This window comes from Mastigoproctus giganteus, chromosome 8 (assembly GCF_048544385.1).
Source record: "Mastigoproctus giganteus isolate SK-2022 chromosome 8, ASM4854438v1, whole genome shotgun sequence".
NCBI lineage: Eukaryota > Metazoa > Arthropoda > Arachnida > Uropygi > Thelyphonidae > Mastigoproctus > Mastigoproctus giganteus.
Genome location: NC_143582.1, coordinates 102,184,494 through 102,201,920, shown reverse-complemented (window position 1 = coordinate 102,201,920; position 17,427 = coordinate 102,184,494). Strand labels below are relative to the sequence as shown.

The window sequence follows — 17,427 nt, the reverse complement described above, 5'->3', positions numbered from 1 at the left end:
CAGCAAACTTCGAAAACCGAAGGTAATGAAAACCTATCTCACTGCAAAGCGAATGAGTATTGGAATGTAACTTGGCAGACAGCTAAGAGAAAGGTTCAAGGTCAACTGCCGTGCCTGCAGTCTCTCTATTTAATAGTCACTCCTCATATTTTTGTAATACCTTTTGGTAATGCAGTGACTGCTTCGATACATTTTCTATCTTTATGATTTAAATGACCATGACATTTTACAGCTGTGGGCATAAATTTTTGGCTGTACAAACATCTACAGAAAATTAGACAGATGGAAATTACCAATGAACATGAAAAATAACTTTTGGGACAATAAACAGACAGCTTTCAAAATTTTTCATTGTCATAATTTATGACATAAATTTATTCCTGACATTTATTTATTCCTTCATTTATGACAAGAATAAATGAAGTTTGAATAAACTTAGTTTGTTCCTGAATGACTTTAATCTGTTGGTTAAAATTTGAAAAAGGTCCTGAGCTGGATATCATCATTCTTCTCTTTCTTGGTGATGCCTTTCTACTTCTCTCTCTCTCTCTCTCTCTCACACACACACACGGGGGTAACTCGGGAATTTTATTTATTTATTATTTTTTTTGGCTGGTGCAGCATAAGCCTCAGGCTTCCTTGTACCATATGGCTAATAATAATAAATAATAATAATAAATATAGTTTGATTTTCCCAGTGCTAGGCAAATGCAATGTTTCTGACTTTTCCATTCATTCAGAGCAAGAAAATTTGTCTATGGAATTTTAGGATATATAAAGGTAATTTACACTGAAAACTCTTCAATGTTTTGATTTTTTTTAAGCGTACCCAGGCAGAATCAGTGGCAAGCCAGTGCATATAATATATATTAGCATTTTAGCATTAGTTCAGGCATATGAATGATGCAAGAAAGCAAGCTTATATAGCATTAGCCAAAAAAAAAAACCTTCCCATTTATTCACTCCAAATGTTTGTCTAGTTCTGCTTTGAACTTATTTAAGTTGCTGACCTCCACTACAACAGATGGAAGTTTGTTCCAACTACCAACCACCTGCTGGCTAAAGGCAGAATTTCTGCACATCTGCAATTGTCTTTCCTCAATTTGAATTTATGCCCTCTCAGATGAGTAATCTGAGCAAGAGGAAGAATCCCATTAGCATTGAGCTTGCTCAATCCATTCAAGGCCTTATACACCTCAATTAGATCACCTCACAGGTGCCTAGTCTCCAGAAGCTGCAATTTACAGAACTTAACCCCTTGTTCCACTCACCAATCTAATTACCCTTCTGTGTACTCATTCCAGCAGCTCTACCTCTTCCCTAAAATGGGGCCTCCAGACCTGTATACAGTACTCAAGGTGTGACCTGACCATAGTTTTGTGCAAGGGTACAACACCCCCTTATTATCAATACTGTTTTGCAATAAAATAAACACCACATTTCTGGTGGTGTTTATTTTATTGCAACACGGTGCGTGTGTGCGCGCGCGCACACACACACACACACACACACACACACACACACACACACACACACACACACACACACACACACACACACACAAGGTCTTTTGTCTATTAAAATATTGTCTATTATTGTATGAATATGGAAATTTTCAAATGGGTGTTTCCATATCTTATTTGTTCCCTAGTTTATAATAGGTTACAGTAGACAGTTTATAATAGATGACAGCTAAAAGAAAGCTTTGAAATTGAAAACTCAAACTGTTCACGGTATTTGTCCACGTTGATGGACTAAGCCAAAATTGAATAAATTCTCAGAATTCTGGTGAGAAAGTTGATGGAACTGAATGACGTAATATATAAATAGATGTAGAGGACATTATTGTATTGAATAACAAAAAACCACAATGAGCAAATTTATTTTTTCTTGATATTTTGCCACTCCCCTTGTTTTTTTTTTGTTTTTTTTTTTTAATTCTGATTTGGTTTATGACAATTTCACTAATTTTGTACAATCAAGTCACAATAAGAACACATTAAGGTTTAAAAAGATTGATGTGCATAGTGTTTATTAACTCATTCCACAGAGCTACCTTTCAAATTCATTTTGTATTCTCTGTGCATTCAGAAAATTAAACCAATACCTATTTCAGGAGCTCAATCTTGAAAGAGTTAATGTATACATCTGAAACTATATTAGTTTTAAAATATTATTAGTAAATCCATTTGAGTATTGCTAGTACAATTCGAAGCAGTTAACTTCTTTTAATTCAAATAAACTTCTTAAATGATTTCTTGTATTAAAAAAAAATATTAGCATTAGTAGAGACATATGATGCAAGAAAGCAAACTTATACATTAAGTTTTATTTATTTGTTCCCAGTATATATTATAAATCACTACAGGAATGATGTTTGGAGGTCAGATTTTGGAAGAAAATTGTGTTGCCATAAAAACCTTTTTTCTTTTAAATGATAATTGTAGGTAATCTTAATGAACAGAACTAAAATATAAAATGATTCCAAAAATGAAGTATTATTTGTCTTTTAAATCTTTATTAAAGAATGTTTTCCAGCATTTGAACTTCTTTTGGTTAAAATTGTGGTTGATTGTGGTAGTATCCATTCGATAACTGAAGGATTATATCTTCAAAATATTTTGATTAACAAAAAAAAAAAAAAAATTGCATGTTTTTTTTTGTGTTATTCAGATTATAATCTAGTAATATTATATGGAGTGAAGTCTCCAAATTATTCTTCTGATTTTAATACTAGTTATCTAGCTTTATTCTCATTTTAATATTAGGTTTTCATTGCTCCATACATAGAATATTTTAAAACAATATCATGGAAAATAAAGTGGACTATTAATTCAACTTGTGCAGGACTGGAATCCTGGCAGTTAATTCTGTGTACTGCAGCGAGTGTGCTATTTTTTCAAAGAGCATGGAATATGTTTTGTCAAGAAGGTGAGTGATTTTTCTGTTTTTTTTTATAATGTCAACTGTGTGTTTATGTATGTATGGGGGTGTGTGCATATGTGTATATATATATGTATGGGGTGTGCACGTGTGTGTATTATTTGTGTGTATTATATATATGTCAGTGTGTATATATTAGCATTAGTAGAGACATATGATGCAAGAAAGCAAGTTTATACACCATCAGCCAATAAAAAAAAAAAAAAAAACCCTTCCCATTTCACCCATCCATTCGCTCCAAATGTTTTCACTTCTGCTTAGAATTTATTTAAGCTGTCCACTTCTACAACAGATGGAAGTTTGTTCCAGAATTCAACCACCCACTGTCTAAAGGCAAATTTCTGCACATCTGTTCTACAACTGTCTTTCCTCAATTTGAATTTATGTCCCCTCAGTCGATTAATCTGGGCAAGAGGAAGAATCCCATTAGCATTGAGCTTGCTCAAACCATTCAAGTCCTTATACACCTCAATCAGGGCACCTGCAGATCACCTTGAAGGTGCCTAGTCTCCAGACACTGTAATTTGCATAACTTAAGCCATTCTTCGGAAGAGCAACACTTTGCTCCATTCACTAATTTTGTTTCCCTTCTCTGTACTCACTTCATCAACTCTACATCTTTCCAAAAATGAGGCCTCCAGACCTGTATAGAGTACTCAAGGTGTGGCCTGACTATTGCCTTATACAAGGGGATAATAACCTCCTTATCCCTGCTAGTAAACTTCCTGTATATCATTGACAAGACACCATGAGCTACTTTTGTAGACTGTCTGCACTGCTCAGAAAACTTCATATCTGACTGCACATTTATCCCACGGTCCTTTTCATTCTCTACCACCCTGAGTGTAGTACCACACAGATGATACATTACTCTGCTACACCTATGCAGTAATTTACATTTGTCAATGTTAAACTTCAGTTACCACATCTCAGTTCATCTGCTCAATTTTTCTAGATCCTGTTGCAATAGCGTACTGCCATTAACAACCCTACCAACCTTCGTATCATCTGCAAACCTAGACATTGAGCTAGATATACCTTCATCAATATCATTAATGAATACAGAAAACAAGGGACCCAACATGGAACCCTGGGGGCCTCCACTAATAAGATTAGTCCACAAAGAGCAATATCCATTGATTATCACTCCATCTTCTCCCACTCAACCATCCCTTTATCCATAGCAGCAATTTTCCCCCATTACAACACTGTTCCTTGTATAGCAGTCTGCCTTGTGCAACAATATCAAAAGCCTTCCCAAGATTCAAGTATATAATATCAAAATTATTCTTTGCATCCAGTTCCTTTCTTACCACTTCATGAATCCAATCAAATTGGTCAGACAAGACTTCCTCTTAACAAACCCTTGCTATGTCTTAACTATAGTCTTGAAGTCTTGTCTAGAAGATCCTGCAGTGCTTCTTTGACCAGTGCCTCCATTAATTTCCCCTGAACAGAAGTTAAACTAACAGGTCTGTAATTATTTGTTTCACCCTTTTATCCTGCTTTGTGAATTGGAGTCACATTTACACATCTCCAGTCCATGGGTACCTCCCCTGAGTCAAAGGAAGCTCTCATAATTATGGCTAAGGGTTTGCTTACTTCCTTTGCTGGCTTCTTTAATATAACTGGATAGATATCATCCACCCCAGTGCCTTTCTTATGTTTATCTTAACAGTTTCTGCTTCACTTTGCTCTCGGTTATTACAAAATCATTTAGCTCACTGCCATAGTTTAATACACCTCTGGCCTGAACCATACCTGAACAACTCCTCATGTTGGTGCAAAATACTCATTCAGTTTGGTAGTTACCTGAGCAGGATCATCAACAGTTGAACTATTGATGTCAAGTGGACCAATCTGATTCATCCCTTTCCTTCTAGAGTTTACATAAGTAAAGAACCTTTTACTGTTTTTCTTAGCATCCTTTGGCAAAGGATGCTAAGGAAAACAGATGTATCCTATGCATTTTTCTTCTTTGCCACATATCTCATTACTTCATCTGACATCCATTTATGCCTAAATTTTAAACAATATTTCTTAGTTGGTATGTAAAACCAAGTAGCTTTCAAGATTAATTCTTTGAATGCTTCAGATTTAGAATTTGCTTTGGTAACATCATCAGATGGTCCCACTGTACAGAATTTAATAATTGTCTCAGACCACCATAGTCAACTTTTACGAAAGCAAAAACCCTTCCCTATTACCCCTGATGGTTTGAGTAAATCTCACATCAGCATACTGTGATCACTGCCACGTAATGTTCCCTTTATATGCAGATTCTTAATGCATGGAGAATCACTACTGTTAATCAAATAAAGAGTATTACTACCTCTAGTTGCCTCCCAAACATGCTGTTGTAGAAAACAGTCGTCCATTAAATCTGCAAAAGCTTTGCTAGTGTTTGAGTGACCAATCCACAAGTTCCAGTCTATATCTGGGAAATTAAAATCCCCTATTATAAGAGAATCTTATTTACTTGTCCACTATTTCTCTGTATATTTGTTCATTATACTTAGTCATTAGGTGTATAACACACTCCTACTCTCAATTTTGCTTTACCAGTGTTTATGTCACATCAAACTGACTCAACACTGCACCGTCCACCCATATCAACTGGCTGCACTTCCTTAAATTTTGTGTTTCTTAACTAATAGCATAAACCCTCCTCCCTTCCTATCCTGTCTTTCCTTTCGGTACACCTACTCCCCAAATTCCAATTCTGCATCCTTATGTCTGTGTGACACCATGTCTCTGATATTGAACAATATCCACTGGAATTGCCTTGATGAATTGCACACCTGAAATTCATCAGATTTATTTACCAAACTCCTAGCATTGTTGTACACACAAGTATACATGCACCTCTTCTTATTCTTAGCTACCCTAACTTAGCATGTGTATTGACTTGCTCTGCGATGACTCCCAGCAGTCTCTGAAATCCCCCACACCTTGTTTTCCACTCTGTTGGCCATTCGAATAGATGCAGTGCAAGAATCCCTTTAACCTCTACCAATGGCTTCTGTTAATTTATTAGTCCGTGTATCCCCTCAAGCTAGCAGTTTTCTCCTGTTAAAAAGACACATCTGAGTGTATGTCTGTATGTATATGTCAGTGGGTGGTGAGTATTTGAGTGGGTGTACGTATGTGTATGGGTGGATGCACCTGAGTGTATGGGAGGTTGTGTACAAGTAGGTGGGTTATAGTTACGTGCGTGTGTTTGGTGCGTGACTGTGTATTTCTATACATTTGTGTGTGTGTGTGGGTTTGTACGTCTGCATGTGTCTGTGCATCTGTATGTGTGTGTCTGCGCATCTGTATGTGTACATCTGTGCGTGTCTGTGCTTCTGTATATATATGTGTATGTATGCGAATCTGTATGTGTACGTTCACGAATCTGTATGTGTACGTCTGTGTGCGTGCCTGTGTACGTCCGTGTATGGGAGCTTGTGTGTTTGTGTGTGTGCATCCATGTGTATCTGTATGTGCGTCTAAATGTGTGTACACAGTGTGTGCATGTGTGTGTGCATGTACATCCATGTGCAAGGCGCACTATAGCCCCAGCAGCTTATGCGCCATTAAACCTCCATAACACACACACACACATCCATGTGCAGTGTCTGCATGTATGTATGGTGCCTGTATGTGTGTACATCCGTGTCTGTGTTCATCTGTATGTGTGTGTGTGCACGTCCGTGTCTGTGTTTCTGTATTTATGTATGCGTGCATGTACATCAGTCTCTATATGTGTGTACATCCGTGTCTGTGTTTCTGTATTTATGTATGCGTGCATGTACATCAGTCTCTATATGTGTGTACATCCGTGTCTGTGTTTCTGTATTTATGTATGCGTGCATGTACATCAGTCTATATGTGTGTACATCCGTGTCTGTGTTTCTGTATTTATGTATGCGTGCATGTACATCAGTCTATATGTGTGTACATCCGTGTCTGTGTTTCTGTATTTATGTATGCGTGCATGTACATCAGTCTACATATGTGTGTACATCCATGTGTATGTGTGCACTTCAGTATGTATACGTGTGCGCATCTGTATATCCACTGATGAGCCTAAACATTGACCAGCGAGTCCGTTATGTAAATCAAAGCAATTACAGGTGAACTACTGCACAGTTCGGGACATGGTATAAAAATTATCTGATACAGAGTTCTGTTAATTACTGTTACTCTTGTTCTTGAGATGGAAAAGGCAGTGGACAAGTGAGTTTGACAAAGGCCAAATTGTAATGGCCAGATGACTGGGTAAGGCCATATCTGAAACGGCACAGGTGGTAGGATGCTCACAGTCAGCTGTGGTTAGTACCTACCGAAAGTGGTCTGAGGAGGGAAAACCAACAAACCGCTGGCGAGTTGTTCAATGACCACAGCCCATCGATGCTTGTGGTGAGCGAAGGCTCTCCCGGGTGGTACATGGCTTCATATGGGTGACTGTGGTGCAACTCGCCGGTAATTGGAATGCTGGTGATGGGAGTAATGTGTCACAATACACAGTACATTCCCTGCTGTAAATCGGAATTCTTAGCCGAAGGCTGCTCGGAGTGCCCATGCTAACCATGGTTCACCGGCAACAGCGCCTACAAGGCACACGTGAGCATCATGATTGGAAGAAGTTCGTCTGGTCCGATGAATCACGTTTCCTGTTGAACCATGTGGACAGCCGGTACGTGTGTGTCGTTTACCTGGGGAAGTGTTGGCGCCTCAGTGCACTGTGGGATGAAAACAAGCCAGTGGCGGCGGTGTCATGATTTTACCAAGGTTCTGCTGGGATACACTGGGTCCAGTCATACATGTGCCGGGCACTCTGATGTCTACTTCTTACCTAAACATCATTGCTGACCAGGTACACACTTTAATGCAACGGTCTTCCCCTCTGGTTGTGCCATATTTCAGCAGGATAATGTACCATGCCACACCACCCCGGATTGTTCGAGACTGGTTCGTGAAACACGAGAAAGTCTTCAAGGTATTGCCCTGGCCTCCAAATTCCCCAGACATCAATCCTTAAAGAGCATCTGTGGTTTGTGTTGGAACAGCAGTTCCAATCTGTGGCATCTTAACTGTGGACTTTACAGGAGTTAAAGAAAATCCTGGTTACGTGTTGCTACCAGATAGCACAAGACACATTTAGAAATCTTGTACTGTCTATGCCTCGCCAGATACGAGCTGTTTGGGCTGCACGTGGAGGACCAACATCATATTAGGTAGGTGGTCATAATGTTTTGGCTGATTGGTGTGTGTCTGTATATATGTGTGGGATAGGACATACATATCTTCATCATCATCATCAGCCATTTTCAATACATATCTTACTCAATACTATCTACTCAGAGCCGAAGAACCGCCTCAATGTAATTGGTGTCATGTACAACAAACAGTTAAACATCCTTTACAAATGAAAGAAAAACATCCTTTAAATCATTAACTAAAATTCAAGATGTTCCTACTCTGAAAAACATTTTAAGTGAAGAAAATAATATACAAGAGGTTTTCCATAATCTAAAATTAATAGGCTTTTATAATCAGATTTAAAAAGCAAAAAGTCACTGTAAATCGATGTAAACAATCAAACTCCCTCTCTCCATTAAATACTTTGCGAAAAATTTCTAATCGGACATTAATTTGAACGGCAATTGTGTGGGTCGAGAAAAATGCAAAACTTTGGGAGGTGTATTATGGCCACAGAAGCTGATGCCCCAACAACTAACAAACAACAAAGGCTTTGTGTATGTGTGCACGTCTATATACATGTGTGGATGTCTGTGTGTGTATCCATGTGTGTATATTTATTTTTTTTATCCCACTTTTTTCTTTTTTTTTTTATTGTGTGTGTGTATATATATTTTTTATTGTTCGTTTATTTCTTTTTATTTATTTTTTATTATTATATTTTTTGTTTTTTTATTTATTATTTTATTTTTATTTTATTTTATTATATTATATATATATTGTTGTTTTTTGTTGTTTAATATTTTTATTATTATTTTTTTTAACACCACGGGAACTCATTCTTTCTTCCTTTTTATTTCTTCTTATTATTATTGTTTTTTTTTTTCTCTTCTGGAGTGGGCGGGCCTACCAGAGGAATCTGGCTCGCCTTTTGGCATCATCAGGTGGGTCAGTCTCGAATAGAGATAGTACGAGCACTATGGAACTGGTCTGCCTTCACGTGGTGTGGATGAGTACCCAGAATCATCTCTCCATGTGATTGATGCTTCTGGGTAGCCAAGCGGCCAGACACAACAACAGAACAAACACATAATACAGACAAACCTACATCAAACACATATCTGGCCCATTTGTAGTGATACTGTTCTTTAAAGAAATATGAGGTGGAGGAGTTGAACTGACATTCTAGGAGCAGCCCTCTACAAAAACACGTGTATGTGTGCTCATCTTTATACGTGTGTGTGCGTGCGTGCGCGTGCGTCTATATGTGTGTACGCTTGTATATGTTTGCGCATCTACACGTGTACTTTCGTGTGTGTACATTCGTGTATATGTGTGTGTGCACATTTGTGTTGTGATGTGTGCACGTCTGTATATGTGCGTGTCTGTATGTGTGTGTACATTCATGTCTGTATATTTGTGTACATGTGTGCGCGTCTGTATGTGTGTTCATGCGTGCGCGTCTGTATGTCTGTACATTCTTGTGTGCATCTGTGTGTGTATATATGTGTGCGCATCTGTATGTGTGTGTACATTTGTGTGTCATATGTATGCACATCTGTATGTGTACATTTGTGTGTCATATGTATGCACATCTGTATGTGTGTACATTTTTGTCTGTGTGTACATTCGTGTGTGAGTGTGCATCTGTATGTGTGTGCGCATCTGTGTACATTTGTGTGTGTACAAATTTTTTTTGGTAGTTGTTGGCGCATAGGATATGTGGCCATAATGCACCTCCCAAGGTTTTTGCAGTACTTTGATCCAAGCCCAAGGCGGGAATCGAACCAGTGACCTTAGGGTTGCCAGGCACGCACTTTACCCACCCAGCTAGCCCGGTCGGCTACACATTTGTGTGCGTGCACGTCTGTGTACATGTGTATATGTGTGCATGTCTGTGTGTGTACATTCGTGTGTGCGTGCGTGCGCGTCTGTGTTTGTGTGTGTACATTCGTGTGTGCGTGCGTGCGCGTCTGTGTTTGCGTGTGCACACGTCTGTGTGCGCGCATTTGCGTTTGTGTGTGCGCACGTCTGTGCGCGCGCATTTGCGTTTGTGTGTGCGCACGTCTGTGCGCGCGCATTTGCGTTTGTGTGGGCGCACGTCTGTGCGCGCGCATTTGCGTTTGTGTGGGCGCACGTCTGTGCGCGCGCATTTGCGTTTGTGTGGGCGCACGTCTGTGCGCGCGCATTTGCGTTTGTGTGGGCGCACGTCTGTGCGCGCGCATTTGCGTTTGTGTGTGCGCACGTCTGTGTGCGCGCATTTGCGTTTGTGTGTGCGCACGTCTGTGTGCGCGCATTTGCGTTTGTGTGTGCCCACGTCTGTGTGCGCGCATTTGTGTGTTCACACGTCGGTGTATGTGTGTACATCGTGTTTGTGTGTGCTCACAGCTATGTGTGTGGATTCGTGTGTGCGCGCACGTCTATATGTGTAGATTTGTGTGCGCGCATCTGTATGTGTAGATTTGTGTGCGCGCATCTGTATGTGTAGATTTGTGTGCGCGCATCTGTATGTGTAGATTTGTGTGCGCGCATCTGTATGTGTAGATTTGTGTGCGCGCATCTGTATGTGTAGATTTGTGTGCGCGCACGTCTGTGCGCGCGCATTTGCGTTTGTGTGTGCGCACGTCTGTGTGCGCGCATTTGTGTGTTCACACGTCGGTGTATGTGTGTACATCGTGTTTGTGTGTGCTCACAGCTATGTGTGTGGATTCGTGTGTGCGCGCACGTCTATATGTGTAGATTTGTGTGCGCATCTGTATGTGTAGATTTGTGTGCGCATCTGTATGTGTAGATTTGTGTGCGCGCATCTGTATGTGTAGATTTGTGTGCGCGCATCTGTATGTGTAGATTTGTGTGCGCGCATCTGTATGTGTAGATTTGTGTGCGCGCATCTGTATGTGTATGTGTTTGTGTCTGTATATATGTGTGTACATTCATGTGTGTATATTTGTACATGTCTATATATGTGTGTACATCCGTGTGTGCAGTGCTTTTTTTGTAAAATTAAAATGATAAGAAAAGTACTCTAAATTTTTTCTTCCCCTGATATTGTTACTTTAGTAGTAATGTGTTTAGAATAAGAACAAATTAAGTCTGGCAACCCAAAGGTGTCGCGGGTTCGAATCCTGCCTCAGGCTTGGATCAGAGTAAAATGCAAAAACTTTAGGAGGTGCATTATGGCCACAGAAGCCGATGCACTAACAAAAAAACAAAAAACAAATTAAGTATATTAATACAGTTTATTAAGCATAAATTTATTATTCAAATATATAAAAAAATAAGTAAACATAATATCACAATAAAGTTTTTGTAGACTATTCCAAATTTTTATTAAGTTCTCATCCGACACGCTATGCCAACTTCTTTTCCTCCTCTTTGTGTGTCAGCTATTGAATGGTGTTTCCGAAGCAGCCACAAATCGACATATTTTGCTGGATCGAAGTGGGTCAGCAGTGGGCCTACAATTTTAAGAAACAGCAGTGAAGATAAGTTTCTGTCATCAATGAAGTGCTGGTTGGGCTGGTGATCAGATTCATTTGTGAAAATCGGTGTTCACATCACAGGATGAAATTGGTATCGTACTCGGAGAGTTCATCAAATTCTTCATTTTTTCCGAAACCTTCTTACCAATTAGGTATCCACGAATTGCATTTAACTGTAATTGACAATTTTCTAACTTTATTTTCACAAAATGCCAACAATTCATATTTAGAACGATTAATACCTTTATTGTCCTCTCATCATCGGTATTGTCACTAGTTCTTAAATTTTGAATTTTTTCTTTTCTTTCCTCTTTTTTTTTTTTTTTTTGAAACTGTCCAAAATATCGGTTGTCATTCGGATATTCAGGTGCTATGACCATGTAAACAGAGATAGGGAAAATTTACGGATAAACGTGAATAATGCACTTCCATGAAACAACAGATGATTATTTGTCACGGTAAAAGAAAATCACTTTTATAATTCTCGAACGGGGCGCTTACAGTTGATTCATAGCGGGTTTGGGTTTTTTTTTAGAAGCATTAGCAACTAAGGCCATATTGCTCCGGGGATATGCGGTTGTCATTCTCTGACCTTTCCGCATCCTCCGTATTTGGTGGTCATGGGCTCAAACCCCGGTCTAATCAAGAAGCGTGCGCTATGCACTGCCGCTCCTGCCCACCTGACTACGGAGGCGCCGATTCATAGCGGTGCCCAACCTACGGACCGCGAGGAAAGTGAACTAAAACAGCATTTTAAATTTTGTTAATTATCAAAAATATTTTCTGATTAAATGTTTTGTTCGGTAATTGTGTATTGTACTTAATAAAAGTTTTGAATATTTTCAATTTTACTTTTACATGCAACAAGATATCAAAAATGTGACACACTACAGAATCTAACTTTGAATTTTTTTGAATATGGCCCCTGTACGGGAAAGTTTGGACACCATTGCAGTAGAAGGTAGTCCAGTGCCCATTGGGAATACACCTTTATCTGCTCACTCTTGACCAGCACGACTTCTCCATGTGGGATAGGTGGTCGGATAGGTTTTACCAGGTACCACTAAGTTGTAGAATGCTAATCCCTTTAGCTCTCTTAATTTGCGCAACAGCACTAATTACCTAAATTGCCTGAAGGCTAGAAAAGCGAACAGGGCGTACCGAGTTAATTCTCTCCTAATCCGTTCGCTGTATGAAAATTTTATTTGCTCAACGGAAACTATTTTAAATGTAACTTCCAAGGGGAATTCAAAATAATTAAACAGAGGTCTGACTGAGTAATTTAGAATTATAAAAATGGTTATACAGTTTTAAATAGAAAAAATCTTAACAATAGACAGTAAAAAATGCAAATTTAGTTAAATCATTTTAAGCGTATTTGAATAGTAGGTAAACATGTGAAAATAAATTTGTGGAATATTACGAATTTCAAAGTGTATTGCATCCAAATATCACACGTCACTGTTAATAAAGGTGCCATTACACTGTACCGTTGTGTACCGTCCCAAAAAAAGCACTAGGTGTGTTTATATGTTTGTGTGTGTGTAAAAACAGTTGAACTTTGTTATAACGAGTGTGGAAATAACATGATCATGGCTGTAACAAGCCAAAAGCCATAATGATTTTAATTTATGCGTATTCCCATACAATTTCTCACTGTTATAATGAACATACTACATGGATATACCAAACAATAAAGGGGGACTTAGCTTTGTGACCACCTGCATTGGATTAGCGGCTGGCTTATGACCTTGTCCTTCCAGGAACAGTGTCTATACAGTAGTGCATTGGTGTTCCAATTGTCACATTACCCTATTTACAGATTGTCTTGTATTCACTGAACCATAAATTTATTTCGGGAATTCTAAGAACTTGGGAAATGGGGCTTCTATGAACGTTTTATGCATTTTGGGACTTCTAAGAACTTTGTATGCAGATCACTTTATCATTATAAAGTAAAATCAATTAGAAACAAACCGTTTCTTCGGAAACATGTCTACTAACAAAAGTAACAAAAGAGTGTCTGTCTCTCGATTCGCGAAAAAGTGAAAATTATTCGTGAGTTAGAATGCGGTTCAAAAATTTAAGTGTGAAAAACGTTTTCTTTGTCCTCTTCAAATGTATTGACATTGTGGAAGAATAAAGATTTTTACCTATAGGCACTGGAAGAGAACAACTGAAAAAAATAATTTAGGAAGTGGGAGGTTACAAACGTTGATGAATCATTGCTTCAATGGTTCACTACACAAAGATGTGCTGGATTTTCAGTAGACAGTCCCATCTTGAAAGCTCAAGTGAAAAAATGTGATAAACAATTTGGATGCAACGATTTTATGTGTTAAAATAGTTGGCTGGGTCGATTAAAAACTGATATAACATCGTTTATGCAAAAATTAGTGTAGACTCTCAATCTACACAGCCAATGGCAAATAATAATTATTATTATAGGTTAGGTCAGTGTTTCTCAAAGGGTGTGCCGCGTCACATTAGTGTGCCGCAAAATTTTCCAAGTGTGCCGCGAAATTTAGAAATTTCTTCTTCTATGACTACGTAGGTGTGCCGCGAAATTTTTCTTCTTTGGAAAATGTGCCACGAGAGTAAAAAGATTGAGAAACACTGGGTTAGGTTACGTTAGCCACATGGTTCAAGGAAGCCTGAGGCTTATGCTGTACCAGCCAAAAAAAAAAAAAAAAATTGGCTAAGGTAAAGAAAGCCTGCACGAGAAGCATGCAAAAGTTCGATGAAATTTACCGGTAAAAGTACTTTGCCGTAATGACATTTGTATTGTTGCTCGCTCAGTAAACAGACGTAGGTGTTATCAGTCTGGAGTAGAAATTGAATTCCATGGGAGATTGACACCCTCCCGAAGTAGGGGGGAGGTAACCTGACCTTTTTTCTTTAGAATCACTAATTGAATCACGAACAGAGTCATATTGGAAGTTTTGGCATAGTAAAAAATGTTCTTAACGTAGTTTCACCAGTAAACTTCTTCAAAGTTTCCTGTGCTTCTCGTGTAAGCTTCCTTGTTTTTTACTGAATAAAAAATTTATCCACCAGTGATTCTAAAGAAAAAAGATCAGGTTACCCCCTCCACTTCGGGAGGGTTTCAATCTCCCATGGGATTCAATTTCTACTCCTGACCGATAACACCCACTGTATGTTTACTGAGCGAGCAACAATACAAATTCCATAAATGGCTATTCCTCAGATTGGGTTTTTCTAACAAGTGGGGTTCCCCAGAGATCCGTATTAGGACTACTGTTGTTTTTGATTTTCATAAATGACATTGATGAAGGAATAGTATTTAGCATTAGTAGATGCATATGATGCAAGAAAGCAAGCTTATGCAGCATCAGCCAAAAAAAAAAAAAAAAGACCACTCCCATTTCACCCCTCCGTTCATTCCAAATACCTGTCCAGCTCAGCCTTAAATTTATTTAGGATATCAACCTCCACAACAAAGGATGGAACTCTGTTCCACCAACCAACTACCCGCTGGCTAAAGGCAAATTTCCGCACATCTATCCTACATCTGTCTTTCCTCAATTTGAATTTGTGTCCTCTCAGGTGATTATTCTGAGCAAGAGGAAGAATCCCATCAGCATTGAGCATGCTCAAACCATTCAAGGCTTTATACGCCTCAATCAGGTCACCTCGCAGGTGCCTATTCTCCAGACACTGTAATTTGCAAAATTTAAGCCTTTCTTCTTAAGAGCAACCCTTTGTGCCATTCACTAATCTTGTTGCTCTTCTCTGTACTCGTTCCAGCAGCTCTACATCCTTCTTAAAATGAGGCCTCCAGACCTGTATACAGTACTCAAGGTGTGGCCTGACCATTGCCTTATACAATGGAATAATCACCTCATTATCCCTGCTAGAAAAATTCCTGTATATCATTGACAAGACACGATGAGCTACTCTTGCTGACCGTCTGCACTGCTCAGAAAACTTCATATCTGCCTGCAGAATTACCCAAGATCCTTTTCGTTCTCTACCACTGTCAGTGTAGTACCACAGAGTTGATACGTCACTCTGGGGTTACTGCTTCCCATATGTAGTACTTTACATTTGTCAATGTTAAACTTCATTTGCCACCTCTCAGCCCATCTGCTCAACTTTTCTAGATCCTGTTGCAGCAGTGTACTGTCATTAGTGACCTTAACAACCCTCCCAGCCTTCATATCATCTGTAAACTTGGCATTAAGCTTGATATATCATTATCATTTATAAATACAGAAAACAACAATGGATCCAACACTGATGCAACAGTGTTGGGTCCATTGTTCCATGTGCAACAGTATCAAAAGCCTTCTAAAATCCAAATGTATGATATCAAAATTATTCCCTGCATCCAGTTCCTTTGTGACCACATCATAGTATCCAATCAAATTGGTCAGGCAAGACGTATCCTTAACAAAATTATGCTGTGTCCGAGCTATAACTGAAGTCTTATCTAGATGATCCTGCATTTCTTCTTTAACCAGTGCCTCCATTAATTTTCCTGGAACAGAAGTTAAACTAACAGGTCTATAATTACTTGTGCTGCCCTTTGATCCTCCTTTGTGAATTGGGGTCACATTTGTACATCTCAAGCAGTCCACGGGTACCTCCTCTGAGTTCAAAGAATCTCTCATGATTATGGCTAAGGGTTTGGTTACTACCTTTGCTGCCTCCTTTAATATAACTGGATAGATCCCATCCACCCCGGGCGCCTTTTTTATGTTTATCTTCAACAATTTCTCCTCTACTTTCCTCTCAGTTATTACAAATTCATCTAGCTCACTAGTTACCCTTAATTCGCCTCTGCCATTCCCCTCCCTGAGTAACTCATCATGGATGAATGTAGATGCAAAATACTCATTGTTTGTTAGCCACCTGAGCAGGATCATCAACAGTTGAACCATCAATATCCAGTGGACTAATCGTATTCATTCCTTTCCTTTTAGAGTTTACATAGGTAAAGAAATCTTTGTTGTTTTTCTTTGCATCCTTTGCCAAAGATTTCTCATAATCTGCCTTTGCCTGCCTAATATCCTTTGTGACCTAGTTACAGACCAGCTTATATCTATCATAGGCTTCAATGTCACTCATTAATTTATATGTATCCCATGCATTTTTCTTCTCTGCCATATGTCTCATTAGTTCATCTGACATCCATTTAGGCCTAAACCTTTAACAATATTTCTTAGTTGGTATGTAAAGCCATTGTATGTAAAGTTGGTATGTATTCCAACATAAATTCTCTGAATGCTTCCCATTTTGAATTTGATGTTGGTAACATCATCAGTTGGTCCCACCGTATAGAATTTAAATACTGTCTCAGAGCACTGTAGTCTGAGACAGTAAATACTGCCCAAAAGCAAAAACACTTCCCTTTACCCCTGATGGTAGTTACCTCTTTGAGTAAATCCCACTTCAGCACACTGTGATCACTGCCACCTAGTGGTTCCTGTATCTGCAGATTCTTAATGCATGAAGAATCACTACTGATAATCAAATCAAGAGTATTGCTCCCTCTAGTTATCTCCCGAACATGCTGATGTAGAAAACAATCATCCAATAAGTCCACAAAAGCCTTGCTAGTGTGTGAGTGACCAACACACAAATTCCAGTCAATATTTGGGAAATTAAAATCTCCCATTATAAGGCTCTCTGATTTACTGGCCCACTCTATTTCCCAGTACAGTTTCTTATTATACTTATCAGAGTCATTAGGCCTATAGCACACTCCTACTCTCAATTTTGATCTCCCATGCTTATGTCACACCAAACTGACTCGACACTGCACTGTCCAGCGATGTCGACTGGCTTCACT

General features: G+C 38.9%; 1 protein-coding gene across 5 annotated transcripts in view; it reads left to right on the top strand.

Annotated features, from left to right (window-relative positions):
- Positions 1-17,427, top strand: part of Sply (Sphingosine-1-phosphate lyase) — a 485,520-nt gene that overhangs the window by 43,466 nt on the left and 424,627 nt on the right. For 3 of the 5 annotated variants that reach the window (XM_090378845.1, XM_090378847.1, XM_090378846.1), the window contains exon 3: positions 2,769-2,931. In XM_090378845.1, coding sequence (XP_090234971.1) covers positions 2,769-2,931 — 163 coding nt within the window. The remainder of the gene's footprint in view (positions 1-2,768; positions 2,932-17,427) is intronic. The other 2 variants (XM_090378850.1, XM_090378849.1) reach the window with 2 other exon arrangements.